This window comes from Ctenopharyngodon idella, chromosome 4, assembly GCF_019924925.1.
Source record: "Ctenopharyngodon idella isolate HZGC_01 chromosome 4, HZGC01, whole genome shotgun sequence".
In the NCBI taxonomy this organism is placed as follows: Eukaryota; Metazoa; Chordata; class Actinopteri; order Cypriniformes; family Xenocyprididae; genus Ctenopharyngodon; species Ctenopharyngodon idella.
In genome coordinates this window covers 260,946-276,928 of record NC_067223.1, presented here as the reverse complement: position 1 = coordinate 276,928, position 15,983 = coordinate 260,946, and the positions used below count along the sequence as shown (strand labels likewise).

The 15,983-nt window shown below is 41.1% G+C and overlaps 1 protein-coding gene across 3 annotated transcripts in view; it reads left to right on the top strand.

Annotated features, from left to right (window-relative positions):
• The window catches only part of LOC127511505 (copine-8), a 174,512-nt gene that overhangs the window by 49,987 nt on the left and 108,542 nt on the right, over positions 1 to 15,983 (top strand). For all 3 annotated transcript variants that reach the window (XM_051892342.1, XM_051892341.1, XM_051892343.1), the window contains one exon: positions 5,028 to 5,131. In XM_051892342.1, the coding sequence (XP_051748302.1) occupies positions 5,028 to 5,131 (104 nt within the window). The remainder of the gene's footprint in view (positions 1 to 5,027; positions 5,132 to 15,983) is intronic.

Sequence of the window (15,983 nt, the reverse complement as noted above, 5' to 3'; positions counted from 1 at the left end):
CCCCGGAGTGGAGCCCAAGTGAAGGTTGTAAAACCTAATAAAGGTGTGCTGAGATGACCACCCAGCCGCATCACAGATCTCGCTGATGGGAACTCCCGAGAACAAAGCTTTTGAAGCAGCCATACCTCTGGTGGAGTGTGCCCAGACAGCCAAAGGTGAAGGCTGTCCGGACGATTCATAGGCAAGAGAGATGGCCTCGACCACCCACTTGCTCATTCTCTGCTTAGACGCTGGGCCCCCTTTCTTAGGGGACCCGTAACAGACAAATAATTGTTCGGTCTTGCGCCACAGGGCAGCTCTGTGGACGTAAGTGTCTAAAGCCCTCACCGGGCATAGCAGATTTAGTTTCTCCTGATCCGCATCTGAAAAGGGTGGAGGACAAAAGGCCTGCAGAACAATAGGCCCCGGGACATTGGTGGGGACCTTGGGTATATACCCCGGTCTATGATGCAGGAAAGCCTTGACCATTCCAGGCGCAAATTCCAAGCATGAAGGATCAACAGAAAGTGCTTGTAGATCTCCAATTCTTTTGAGAGATGATATAGCCAACAGAAATATAGTTTTCAGAGTGAGGAACTTTTCGGATACTTCCTCTAAAGGTTCAAAGGGAGCCGCAGCCAACCCTTCCAATACAATAGCCAAGTCCCAGGACGGAGTTCTTGTATGCACAGCAGGCCTCAGCCTCTGGGTACCACGGAGAAAACGTATGACTAGGGGGTTCTTTCCCACAGAAATGCCCCCCAAAGGTGCATGATAGGCGGAAATAGCTGCAATATAAACCTTCAATGTAGAAGGGGATAAGCCATCCGAGAATTTTTCTTGGAGAAATTGCAGTACATGACTGATGGATGAGTGGAACAGGGCCACCTGAGATCGGCTACACCAAGTAGCAAACAGCTTCCACTTATATGCATAAAGTTTTCTCGTGGACGGAGCTCTGGAGTGGAGTATGGTCTCCACAACCTCAGTTGAGAGACCGGATTCTATGAGCTCGGCCCCTCAGAGGCCAAGCCCACAGTTTCCACAACTCCGGGCGGGGGTGAACTATCGTGCCGCCCGCTTGAGACAGGAGGTCCTGCCTGATTGGAATCTCCATGGGGGAGCTTTCTAATAGGGACACTAGATCCGAGAACCATATTCGGGTCGGCTAGAACGGGGCTATTAAAATGAGATGGACCCCGTCCCGGCGAACCCTCTCCAGAACTCCTGGGAGCAGAGCAATCGGGGGAAATGCGTACAGACGCAGCCTCGGCCACGCCTGTACCATGGCATCAAACCCCAGCGGGGCTGGATGGGTCAGGGAATACCACAACGGGCAATGAGAGGTCTCTTTCGAGGCAAATAGATCGACTTCTGCACGACCGAATTTTTTCCAAATGAGCTCCACCACCTCGGGGTGGAGTCTCCACTCCCCGGGCCTCAGCCCCTGTCTCGACAGGATGTCTGCCCCCACATTTTGATGCCCTGGGATATAAGCTGCTCTCAGAGAGAGAAGCTTCCCCTGGGACCACAGGAGGATCTGATGGGCTAACTTGCACAGCTGGCGAGACCTCAGACCCCCCTGATGATTGATGTAGGAAACAACCGACATGTTGTCTGTGCGAACTAACACATGGTGGCCCCAAAGGTCTGGGAGGAAGTATTTGAGTGCTCGAAATACCGCCATCATTTCCAGCCGATTTATGTGCCAGGAACGATGATGGTCCTCCCAAAGACTCTGAGCCGAGCGACCACTCATGATCGCCCCCCCAGCCTGTGAGAGACGCGTCCGTTGTTAGCATTACGCGACGACAAGGAGCTCCCAGCACAGGTCCCTGGGACAGGAACCAAGGCTTCTTCCACATGACTAAGGCACGAAGGCATCGCCGCGTGACCTTGATCATGCGGAAAGGGTTTCCCCTCGGAGAAAACCCCTTGGTCCTGAGCCACCACTGTAGGGGTCTCATGTGCAGCAGGCCAAAAGGTATCACGTTGGACGCAGCTGCCATCAGACCCAACAGTCTCTGAAACTGTTTCACAGTGAGTGACTGGCCTAATTTCACCCCTTTCACGGCTGAGAGAATGGCATTCACCCGAGCAGGAGACAGACGTGCCTGCATCGTTGTGGAATCCCAGACTACTCCTAGATAATTGGTAGTTTGTGCTGGAAGAAGTACGCTCTTCTTGGCATTGAGTCTCAGCCCTAACCTTCTCATTTGTGACAGAACTACATCTCGATGTTGAACTGCTTGTTGCTCTGACTGAGCTAGAATCAACCAATCGTCAATATAATTTAGTACGCGGATGCCCTGGAGTCTCAGGGGAGCCAGAGCTGCATCCACGCACTTCGTGAAGGTGCGGGGTGAAAGAGACAGGCCGAACGGAAGAACCTTGTATTGGTAAGCTTCGCCCCCGAAAGCAAACCTGAGGAACTTCCAATGCGAAGGATGGATTGACACATGAAAGTAAGCGTCTTTCAGATCTATTGTCACAAACCAGTCCTCGGACCTGATCTGTGTAGTGATCTGTTTGAGTGTAAGCATCTTGAACTTGAGCTTTTGCACTGAACGATTTAACATGCGCAAATCTAGAATAGGACGCAACCCTCCATCCTTCTTCGGAACGATGAAGTAACGGCTGTAAAACCCTGACTGCTTGCTGGGAGGAGGAACCCTTTCTATAGCTCCTTTTTGCAAGAGTGTCATAACTTCTTGTTCCATAACCAGAGACTGCTCGGGACCCACCACTGTAGGCAGGACCCCTTTGAACTGAGGCGGGCGAAACCCGAACTGTATTTTGTAACCCTTTTCTATTGTGAGCAGCACCCATCGAGAAATATTGGGAAGACGTTTCCATTCTTCTAAAAAATTCTACTAAGGGAACCAGCCTCTTGAGGCTGGCCTCTGGTGTTATTTGAGCACCTGACTCGGCGCCCTGAAGCGGCGCACCGGCAGGGAACAGCCGAATCAGACGCTGGCCGACCCTCCTCGGAGGGTCGGTGGGGACCGCTGCGCCCTGAAGCACACGAGGTGGCAGGGTTGGCAGAACGGCCCCCTGAGGGCACCGAAGAGGGGTTAACTTTATAGATCTTAATACAGGACCCTCTTCGGAGGGGGCTGCCCTCAGAAGTCCTGTGCCCCTGGCGTCAGGACTTCTTCAAAGCCTTCCTAGCGATAATGACAGTCCGCAGATCTGTCTTACCTTTGGAAGGCTTCGACTGCGTCGCCCGCCCCGGTCCCCAAGATCTTTGCGGGGGAGCACGGGTGGCGACACTTTGTTTTTGCTGCGCTCTATGCGCAGATGAGGAGCTGGTAGATGGCCGAGGCTGCTCCCGCTCAGCAGCCTCGGCAGGGAGAGAGCGGCGAGGGAGGAACTTTTGAAAGGCCGCTGACTGTTTTTTGGCCTCCTGGAACCTCTCGACGACCGAGGTGACAGAATCGCCGAAGAGGCCCAGGGGAGACAGAGGCGAATCCAGCAGCATGCCTTTATCTCTTTCCCTGATATCAGAAATATTTAGCCATAAGTGCCTCTCCGTGGCCACCAGGGCTGCCATAGAACGGCCGATTGTTTTTGCCGTCTCCTTGGTGGCCCGGAGAGCTAGATCGGTGGCCTTTCGCAGTTCCTGGATGGTCTCAAAGCTCGCCTCACCGCTCTCGTCAATTTCCCCCAGCAGGTCGGCCTGGTAGGCTTGCAGGATCGACATTGTGTGTAAGCAGGCTGCAGCCTGACCTGCTGAGGCATAAGCTTTGCCCACCAAGGCCGATGTTGTACGTAATGGCCTGGTGGGCAGCGTCGGGGATTTAAGGGACGACGTGGACTCAGGCGAGAGATAGCCCGCGAGCGTCTCTTCAACCCGGGGCATCGTCCCATAACCATGTTGTTTCAGCCCCACGATGTTAGAATATATAGATGTCTGGGGGCTGTAAACTCTATATTGAGCCGGCTTCTGCCACGATCTCGACACCTCGGTGTGGAGATCGGGGAAGAACGGCAATCCCCGATGCTGAGGCTGTGACCGGGCGGGCAAAAAGTGCTCATCTAACTTGCTCTTTTGCCGCATTTCAGGTCTTTCGGCTGGCCAGTCGATATTTAATTTGGCCACCGCCCGCGTCACAACCTCCAACAGCTCCTCATACGCTGGAGATGAGGATGGCGAGACCTCCTCTCCAGCCTCAATGCTCATCACATCCAACTCCTCGGAGCTGGATAGATGAAGCACCGGTGCCTCTCTCCTGGGGGAAGAAACCGCAGCGCGTGCTTCCACAACCAGAGGAGAGACACTGGGTCTGGCAGGTGAGGGCCGAGATAAGGCTGGGCCCGTCTCTAACCCCTCCACCATATCCATTTGTGAACCCCAGGAATGAAGCCGTCGCTGTGCCTCAGCAGCAGCGGGACCTGATCCCTGGGGAACACTCGCCGCGGCGCCTTCTTTCTCTTTGTCGAAGAACGCCCGGCGTGAACGGAGTATACGGAGCGTTAGCTTCTCACAATGCACGCAGACAGCTCCCTCGAGAGCTGCCTGGGCATGCTCCACTCCCAAGCAAGCAACGCACATCTCGTGTGTATCCCCGCCCGTGATGAAGCGAGGGCAGGGAGGAACACACTTGACAAACTGCTGCTTGCTTGTCGCCATAATAAGTGTCTTATCTTATATATATATTTATATTATAAAAGTGCTTGGTGGAAACAAAAAACTGCTCTTGTCCTCGGACGAAGAGATATTCGTTTTCTGTATATATAGCGGACAGACAACACCAAATAAGACACACGAAAACACAGAGCGCTGCTGAAGACACAGAAGCTGGCGTTCTTTGTTCTCAGGAGTGCTTTATAGTTTCCTGGTCCGTGACGTCACCCGCTCTGACGTCCCGTCACACTATTGGTTCGATTTCACGAGTGCTTCAAGACGTAATCACGCAGAGGTGATCCCAATGCGATTCAACGCAGCGTCGATGTTCCCATGAAAGGGAACTGTTGTTAAGAGGGTGGATTAAAATGAGAAATATATTGATGTAAATCATTTCAATTGACCTTCCTTTGTTTTTCAGTCTGGGCGGACAGAAGTTATCGATAACACTTTGAACCCAGATTTTGTGCGCAAATTCATATTGGACTACTTCTTTGAAGAAAGACAGAACATAAGGTTTGATCTGTAAGTATCAATAGATATTCCTTTAGTGTTGAATGCAATTACAGTGGTGGCCAAAAGTGATGTCCAGCCTAGGAAAATTTACACGTTCACCTTTTATTCAAATATTATAAAAAATTTGTTAAAGATTTTGTTAGCATACTGTATTGCGTAGTTATGCTTGGAGTCAGTTGTTTTATCTGTGCCAAATTGTGTGGACATAATTTTTTGATGGTGGATCTGGTGAAGAAGCTGTCAGCATTAAAAATATTGATTTTGAAGACGATGAAACGATCGGTTTTATCTCATTTAAAATATAAATGAGATTGCAAATATGAGCCAGATGCTACATGTACTGTGGAAATGAGCTCTGAAGATGACAGTGATGATGGTAAAAAGCATGCTTAAACTGAAAGTTCCGAAAGGTAATGAAATATGCTTTATTTTATTATTTTGTGATTGTTATTAAAATATCAGGGGAGTTTTGTACTATTGCGGCAGTTAGAAATCCATCCGTGTTAGATATAGATCCGGTTTGCTAAAGACACCAATATGTAATAATGACTGGCGAAACATTCATGCATTTAAGGGTTAAAAAAATATACTAATAAGATTAGAGGTATACTACATGTTGTTATTATGCTGGTATTGTGGCTAAAATATTAGAATTTGTTTCTTTTTATATGTACTTTTTATATGTACTATTACTATCGGCAGGTTTTTTAATTTTACATTTTATATTTATATACAGTGCACAGCATAAATGAGTACACCCCCTCTGAAACTTCTGAAAGTCAGCAATTACTCAATTACTAAGACATGTTAGGGTTCTTTAGAGATATAATGTTTCAGCAAGTCTGCTTAATCAATTACCAAAGAAGCATGTCAAAATTATTCAGGAAATTAAGATTTTCTTATCAAGGTGATAAAATGTTGTGTAGCAAAAATGAGTACAACCTCCTAAAAGTTACTAAATAAAACGAAATAAAAAATTGTACGTATGTTGAACCAAAACATTTAAAGAGAAGTAATTTCTTGACAATTAAAAGTGTTATATAGCCCACTGAATCATTCTCAGACTTAATGATGACAACAATGCAACCACTTGGGAGAGAACTGTCAGGAAACTTATTTCTTCGCACAAAAGAGGACAGTGGTACAAGAGGATTACCAAATCATTGTTTTAAGTGTGAAAATATAGCAAAAGTAACAGAAATTGAAAAACAATGGACTTGTGACAAGGCCCCTGAAATAATCAGGCCTTCATTTTAGGCTTTCATTTAGTGATGAGGGATTTTTTGCTAGACAAAGAGCAGGAGAAACACCAAGCGAGTGTCTCAGAGCCAGCAAAAGCTATGCAAAGAGTGACTGTTTATCTCACAGAGTATGACGCAGCCTGCAGAAATGACATGCATGGTTGTTGTTCTCACTGGAACTACCTACTGTAGCCAAAGCACAATAAAGTCAGTTAGCCATTTCCAAAGCCCATATTTACAAATCTGGGAATCAATACTCTTGTCTCATGAGACCAAATCAATCATTTTGGATCTAACAGCATCCAAAATGTTATGGTGTTGCTAGAGGAGGAGTACAGTGAGAAGTGCCTGGTTCCCACAGTAATAGGGAATCCCACTTATATAGGGATGTGCTGAAGGGCTGAAGGTGTGAGGGAGCTTTATCAATGCTGTCATGAATTCCCACACCACTGTGTAATTTAATACACAAACTTGAAACAGAAGATGTTACCCTTTCCTCATTCCCTGCATTGTTGGGCATTTTTTCAACATGACAATGAGGATATGCATTCTCCCAAGGTGAAAAACCTTTTGTGGACATGTATTGCACTTAACACTCTTGAGCATCTGTAGGGGATTCTGTAGAGACGAGCAACACTCCCCTTTAAAGATCAGGGCATTTAAGGAGCTCATCATCCAGGAGTTAAACAGGACAGATGTGACAATTTGTCATGAACTTGTACACTCCGTGCCAAGAAGGGTCAGAGCAGTATATTCAAAATTATGGAGGGCACACTAAGTACTAGAATATTATACATTTGTTGAATTAAATCTAGGGTGTACTCATTTCTGCAATCCTTAATTTAAACAAAATTGGCTAATTGACTTATTTTATGGCTATTAATGACATATATTTCTCAGTTTTTATTATGTATATGTTTAATACATTTTAGTTTTGCCATCTTTCCATGAATTGTATTAGTGATCATAAAGAAAATACATCTTTTGTATTTGTTCAGAGGGGGTGTACTCATTTATGCTGTGCACTGTACATTATCATATTTTCATCATTAAAAATAAGTTGTGGTTGAGTGGGATAAAACCGGGAAGTCATCCAATTTTAATCTTTTTTTTTTATGTTTTTAAAATGTCAACTAATTCAAATTTTTCACCAGCCCACATCTTTAATCACTAATTAGTTTGGTGCAAAATGGCTACATAAACATTTATTAATCCACATTAAACCTTTCTTATTGGTATAAACATGAAACTTCAACTTTGATAAGAACTTGAATTGTAAGTTTTCAAATTCACAGGCATGGCATCAAACACTGGAGTCACGCTTCAACAACAAATGTGTCAGCTACTGTAAACCCAACCATAAGATAACTGTCATTGTATGTTCTATGCACTTCTATAAGCAGATGTCACAACTAAAACCCCTTCTCATAAGTCACACATACTGTACAGTCAAGAGAGCAGCCCGCGAACCTAACAGGAGAAACCAACATTCCAGAATTGTGGAAATAAGAATTTGAGCTCACTAACACATTTGCTGATTTGCTGTATAAGCATTTAAGGTCACTTTTCCATGTTGATAGGGTGTGATGTATGATATTAGACTTTTTTTTAAATTTTTTTATTTATTGGTGTCATTCAGTACTGGATATTTAATTGTGCATGGTCAGTTCCCTTTTTTACATTTGCATTTTTACATTTATATTAAAAGTGAGCATTATTTGACAGCAAAAGTAATCTTAAAAATATTAATAATTCAGAATTTAATAACACTTGTTAAATGTAATATTTACCCAATCCTAAAATTAATACCTATTTTTCATACTGTACATTATAATTTTTTGATGCATAAATTCACTTACAGTGTTTAAAATGACTGATTTTTAGTGTTTTATTTTTTAATTTATTTAGAAAAAAATAGTATATGAGCCATTTATTGGCTATTAGCCATAACATGAAAAATATTTATCGACATCAGAGTTATTTTCATATTATTTATTATTTATATATTTATTAATATTTTAAATATTTTGAACACTTTACAATAAGGTTGATTAGTTAACATTAGTTAACTACTTTAGGTAACATCAACTACTTATACATTAAGGAAATCAAATGTTGTATTTGTTAACATTAGTTAATTGCACTGTGAACTAACATGAACAAACAATGAACAGCTGGATTTTTATTAACTAATGTTAACAAGGATTAATAATAAATACTGTAACAAATGTATTGCTCATTGTTAGTTTATATTAGTCAATACATTAACTAATGTTAACAAAAGAGACCTTATTGTAAAGTGTTGCCGTTTTATTTTAGTTTTATTTAAGTTTAAGTTTTACATTTCATTTTAAGTTTAATTTTAGTACTTCTAAGTAAACTTATTTTATTTCAGTTAGTTGCCAAGGCAAGATTTCTTTTTTTTTATGTTTTTAAAAGATTATTATTTATTTCAATTAACATTTTATTAATCTTAAGTTTTGTTTTAAATCAGCATCATTGCATCTGTAATTACAATAAATAATTTTAGATATGTGTCCAAATCTTGGATCTTTGCAACAGGTGTTGTAGTATAAATTTCACCTTTGTGCTCATGTACTTTTGTGTGTTTATAATGATACTTTGTTGTAATTTTTGGAGCCTGTCAGCGACTGGTCGCTATATTGTTTTGTTTTTTTATGTGGAAAAGCAGCTTTGTCATTCAGCTCCCATTCAGTTCAACAGAAGAATGAATGTCAGGGGTTTTGGAACGATATGAGGGTAGATAAATGATGACAAAAATTGAAGATTAAACAGATAAATAACAGATAAATCCTGAAATCATACTATATTGTTTTATGTCTTTATAGATATAAACATGGAGGAGTGCACAAGCAAATCCAGACTTAAGATTGCCTTGATTCTTTTCTCAGAGACTAGCAGAAGAACAAACACTTTCCAGCTTTGTCTCTCCTCATCTATTAGATTTATGACACATGCTCTTTTTTACAGAAGATTTATGACAGTATGCACTAATATTTGTTATTGCTTTGTGCTTGTCTAAATGTGTTCATGTGTGTATTTAGACATTTATGGGTGTATTTTAGAGTAGATATGAGTCATTCCCTATCCGTTGGCCCAAGTGTGTGTAAGGAATTTGTTTGTGTGCCTTTAGGCTTCAGCATGAGTGTGTATGTCTGTAGGCTGGGTGTGTGTGTGTGTGTGTGTTGTCGCTGTGGATCGGTGTCCCCGCTCAACGGCCTGTCATACTGGGTCTGTAAATCTGCAGCAGACATGAGAGGGGCCACGAGGTTGTGTGGGCAGTGCCTCTGAGACGATAGCGAAACCAAAGCACCGATGATGAGGATGACATGGCACGTCGCCATGACAACAAGGGGGATTGAGCCCCACAAACGAATAAAAGAGGCAGACAGATGATAAATAGATATATGTGAGGTTGAGCTATATGCAACCCCCGAGGGATATTTTATGATTCAGAGATCCTTCAATATTTGTTGCTTTTCTTGTCTTCTATCTTTTTTTTCTTTCTCTCTTTATGTCTTTATCTCTCCATTGTGCTGTGACAGGGCAGAAGAGAATGATTCATGATGTCTGTGCTTTAATGATGTTGTTCTTCCTCTTTAATGAGAAACAGGCAAGCGTGAACTCCCCTCATAAGACCGTAATCTAATTAAAGCCCAGCTCAAAGTGGTCTCCCACCACTGATTTTGGAACCAACCTCTGTATTCCTTCTTTTCATTGAAAGCCTTCCTGAGCAAGCATCTCTATTACTACTGCTCATACTTAGGGTTGGAGATTTAAACAAACCCCTGACACTTAGTATTAAACTTTGGTACATCATTCACCCTGCAGCTACATGTAGTACTTCAAATTGTGAAGAAAATCATTCAGATTGTTGAGGAAAAGTGTGCTATTACATTTCTCTGCATAAGCACAGCAACCAGAGCAACCACCTAGTACCACTCTAGAAACCATCCAATGCTCACTAGCAACTGCATAGTAACGCCTTAGCAATCACTCAGATCATTCCTAACAGCCACCCAGTACATACCATCAACCATCTAGAATAACCCTAGCAACCACCCCTTACACCATAGCAACCACCTAGCAAAGCTGCTAGGAACCAGTCAGAGCTTGCTAGCAAATGCATAACAATGCATTAGCAACCCTTAGAACAATGTAGCAGCCATCCAGAATGAACAATCAACCATCTAAAAAAACATTCTAGCAACCACCTAGCAATACTTTAGCAACCACCCATCACTTACATAGCAATGCCTTAGCAACCACTCTGAACCCCTTTCAGCCACCCAGAACAAACTATCAACCATCTAGAAACACCTTAGCACAATGTTTCTTATCTAAAATTATCTGGGATAGTTCCCAAGGACTGGAATTTAGAAACTCTGCCCTAGCAACCACCTCTAACACCATAGCACCTACCTAGAAATTCTCTAGCAACCACCCAGCAATCACTTGCATAGCACTGCATAGCAATGCCTTAGCAATCTCTCAGAACTCCCTATCAGCCACTAAAATCACACTAGCAACCACCCCTAACACTATAGCAACTATAACAATTCTCTAATTTTTTTTTCTATAGAAGATCCCACAATACAACCAACCTGTTGCTCTGTTTTCATTTTGATCTTACTTAATCTGAGCAAATTGTAGCATTAGCAATGCAGTTTGTGATAAATGTGTCATGTTTCAGTGCTGACTGTTTGTATTCTACGTGCATGTTTTTGTGTACGTTAGACTGACAGATTCCCATCAGTGCATGTGGTGCTATAAATAGTGTTCGGAGAGAGAAGCATAATGTGGTTTAGTCAGAGTGTGTAAATGGGAAGTTGTGTGTGTTGTTCCCTTCAGGGTCTGTTGTGTGTGTGGGCAGACAGCACACTAATCTACAATCGGCTGTGATGGCTATGCTGAGTGTCTCTAAGTATGCACACATCATTTCTTTTCTGGGTCTTGTTTCGCAGTGGAGAACAAGAGTGGCTTTTTGAATTTTGTCATTTTCAGGTCTTTATAGTGGAAAATTTCAGATCGTGAGTATTCCTTTTGAAATGACTGGATTTTGCCCACAAATATTTGCAGAACAATGGTAAATGTGACCTCTCAATAAGTATCCTGCTTCTAATATATTTTTTTATGGTAGAAAGACCCCAGTAGAGCTACATTAGCCACTTTCTTTATTCTGTCTGTTTGAAAAAAAAAAAAAAAATTGATCCTTTTTTTTTCTCCCATGATTTATACTCGCAATTAAATAACTTCTGACCATTGTAGCAGTATTAAAAAAATAATAATAAAAATTATATTCTGGGAACACTGCATCTCATGTCACATTACAACTCATGTTTGCCTTCAGTAGTGTGATATCTAGAAGAATTCTTGGAAGAGTTTCTTACTAATAGCCTTGGAATTGAGTCTAGAGGTGTGTGTTAGGTCATACATTTTGTTTATTTGTTTAATGAATGAGGTTTTGCATTTGACTTCTGGGAACAAGAAGCCTTTCAACGTCAATTTGGACAGTCTGAGATGGAAAGTTCCAGGCACAGTTGATGAGTGATTTAAATGATTGTAAGAGAAAGTTTAAAATATAAAATAAAAAATAAATAAAAAAAATGTAAATAAAATAGTGCTAGCAAAACCCCACTAATATAAAAGTTGTGCACTAATTTGAGAAAAGATAATATATCATTTTTCAAGCATTCATCACTTTATTATAAAAACTTGGTTTACTGGGTTTTAACTAACCAGCCTTCTCCAAGTCACATAGTTGCTTGACTCAAGTCCATTTGTATATATAAATGGATCTGTGTCAGGGAGCATTCCTGTCCATTTCCAAGAATACAATAAACCATGAAGGTCAAGGAGCTGGAATTCTGAAGATCATTCTGAGTAGAAATTAGATCATGAATAATAACAAGAATGTGAGAATATTTCCAAGGCTTAAATCTACCTGAAAGTACAGAGAGGTTTATTTTTGAAAAGATGAAGAACATTGAAGAAGTGCCCATACAAAACTTGAACATCCACCAAAACTTGCATGCCTGGGATGAAGAATCATTACAAGGTAGACCAAGAGACCTCAGTCAAGGTAGAAACCATATGCAAATTGACACAAATAAAAAAAAAGAAGACATTGGGACAAAAACGAGGAAATGGACAATAGTTTCCAATTTTGGCACCTAAACATCTGCTGCTAGTGCTCAGCATAATTTAGGCATTCACATTGCCCAAAGGCTTATGAGAGCCTCAGTAAGGGAGAAGATTCTGAGATAAGAGCATATTTATTTTTTTAAGAGCTTTTGGGCCTCAGTTTTTCCTAAAGTAGCACATCAAACTGAGAAGAACATTACGCTAGAGTGGACAAGGGTGGTGGCAGCTTCACGCTTTGGGGATGTTCCTCTGCGGCAGGGTCTTGGAAAACTCCAGGATAGAAAAAAATGCATGGTGCTAAGTACGGGAATCTCCTGAGGCGAAGACTTGCTGCATGTATGCAAGAGGACAGAGAGTTCAGTACGTCCGCCTACAGGACAATTATCCCAAACATACTGGAACATGCAAAAGAACCACTGTAATGGCTTAAAGTCACAAATGTAGATGTCCTCGAGTGCTTCACTTAAAGCCCAGATATCACTCTAGTTAATTATTTCCAACTTGAGCCTTAACAGTTTTGCCAAGAAAAATGATTGCTCAATGTCAAGAATGGTTACCAAAAGTGTGTTCTACAAAGTGTTAAATATGTGAAGCAGTAATTGCAATAAATTAACTTCCACAATGTAAAAAAATTTCTGGCTGAAACAGTATAGGAGAAAAATGATGATGAATGTTATGCTACTGTATGATATTTTAGTTTTTCTCACCCATATGGCCTTGATTATGTGAGCCAAAAATGTCAGAAAAACCTTGTCACACAATTTCTGAAACCTGGCACTCAAACACCAGAACCACACACCAAATCTGCAAAACCATAATTCTCTGCCTTCGACTCAGTTTTCAGTTTCATAAGACACTTTTTGCAAAACACAACACACAATTCTCTATGTAACACAAAAATCTAACAGGAAGTATATTGATTTCGTTTTTCAAACACAACCATTGTTTCTGTCCAACTACACATGGTTGATGTATTTCTTTCGTACTGTGTAATACTGTATTCACAACCACAAATGCTTACAGTAAAAAAAAAAAAAATTGTTTGGTTTCAATCTTGCTTTCATGTTTACCGTGAATTTTTCAACATCTCTCTGCCAATTACTTTAAATCTTGTACAGAAATATACATAGGACCTCATGAAAGAAGAGCTTTAGGTTTTGAATAACTATGATATATCCAAAAATAGAATATTATGGCAAAGGTGTTTGCAACGTAAGACAAATGTTTGTTTTTGAGATGTTTGTGATATTTTGAATGCAAAATAGCAAGAGATGTGAGGCATTTTGCATTTTGTGTGTGCAATTCTTGGATTTGTGTGTAAAGTTTTGAAAATGTGTGTAAGCAGTTGAAAAAAAACTGTAAATTACAGAAAAGAATGGTCTGTATAAAAAAAAAGTCAACTAGTTTGCACCTTTGATGAGTCCCTCTCATCCATGATGACTTTTCCACCTTCCAGAAGCTCCCTTGAGGCTGTTGACTTGTTCCATATAGATAAAGCACAAATCTCAATTTTCTAAAGTTTTGGTTGTGTGTACTTGAGTTTGAAAGCAGGCCAGTTGTTTTTGTGTGTGTGTGTGCGTGTGTTTTTGAGACAAATCAGGACACAAATTTGTATAATGACATGGGTATGACATAGGTATTAGTATCTTATGAAGACATTACCCCATGTCCCCATTTTGCAAAAGGCTTATAAATCATACAGAATGAGTTAGGGTAGGTTTAGGGGTAGGGTTGGTGTAGGGTGATAGAAAATACGGTTTGTACCAGGGGTGTCCAAACTACGGCCTGCAGGCCAACTACAGCCCGGGGATGAATTTCAAACGGCCCGCAGCCTGTCTATTAAAATCTATTATACGTGGCCTGCCATGCATAATTTACAAATCGTGCAGTTTCACAATGTCAACACAAGGTGGCAGTACTAGAATTTAGGCCAGGGAAACATTAACGCTCCAAAAGCGGAACGAAACAACGCTACTTGTGCGCACCGCACAGGGCGCGACTCACGAGCTCACACGTGTTTACTACTAAACAGCCAGTGAGAAGTGTTCAAGTTCGGTGGACTCTGGTACAAGCTGCAAATCTCTCTGTGATTTAAGTCAGTTAAAACAGCGCTGACTTAATCAGCAACACTAACGTGCAAATCAGGTGAAACATTGAGCCGATCCAGTTAGAATAATTTTAAACCAACAATTCAACAACATTTATCATGGAATTACAGTGGTAACACTACCTGTAACTGTGGTAATTTGTCAGAAATGTAGGTTCATATCTCATATTATTTAATTTTTAATGTAGATATGTATTAAATGAGTAATAAAGGCCAAATTACAGACTATTTTTTGTCATAAACTTGCAGTTCTGTGCATTCGTATTTATATTAAATGTGTTTATAGACTAAATAACATAAAGCCATTCTAGATATAGAAACAATATTTTTACTTTTTACCATGTAGTGAGGTGCCATTTGTGGTTTTACCTGCGTTGATCTAATTAGAGTACTTTTTAATTTAAATAAGAATAGAGTTCTAACTCAGTAATAATATTTAAATTTCACCCTTTAAAAACAAGGTTGTTAAAAGTTTTGCAGATATTGTTTGTGTATTAAATTTACATATATGTCCTATCTCAAGCTACTTGTTTTCAAAAAACGAAACTATATATATATATATATATATATATATATATATATATATATATATACAGTGGGTACGGAAAGTATTCAGACCTCATTAAATTTTTCACTCTTTGTTATATTGCAGCCATTTGCTAAAATCATTTAAGTTCATTTTTTTCCTCATTAATGTACACACAGCACCCCATATTGACAGAAAAACACAGAATTGTTGACATTTTTGCAGATTTATTAAAAAAGAAAAACTGAAATATCACATGGTCCTAAGTATTCAGACCCTTTGCTGTGACACTCATATATTAGTGCTGTCCATTTCTTCTGATCATCCTTGAGATGGTTCTACACCTTCATTTGAGTCCAGCTGTGTTTGATTATACTGATTGGACTTGATTAGGAAAGCCACACACCTGTCTATATAAGACCTTACAGCTCACAGTGCATGTCAGAGCAAATGAGAATCATGAGGTCAAAGGAACTGCCTGAAGAGCTCAGAGACAGAATTGTGGCAAGGCACAGATCTGGTCAAGGTTACAAAAAAATTTCTGCTGCACTTAAGGTTCCTAAGAGCACAGTAGCCTCCATAATCCTTAAATGGAAGACGTTTGGGATGACTAGAACCCTTCCTAGAGCTGGCCGTCCGGCCAAACTGAGCTATCGGGGGAGAAGCCTTGGTGAGAGAGGTAAAGAAGAACCCAAAGATCACTGTGGCTGAGCTCCAGAGATGCAGTCGGGAGATGGGAGAAAGTTGTAGAAAGTCAACCATCACTGCAGCCCTCCACCAGTCGGGGCTTTATGGCAGAGTGGCCCGACGGAAGCCTCTCCT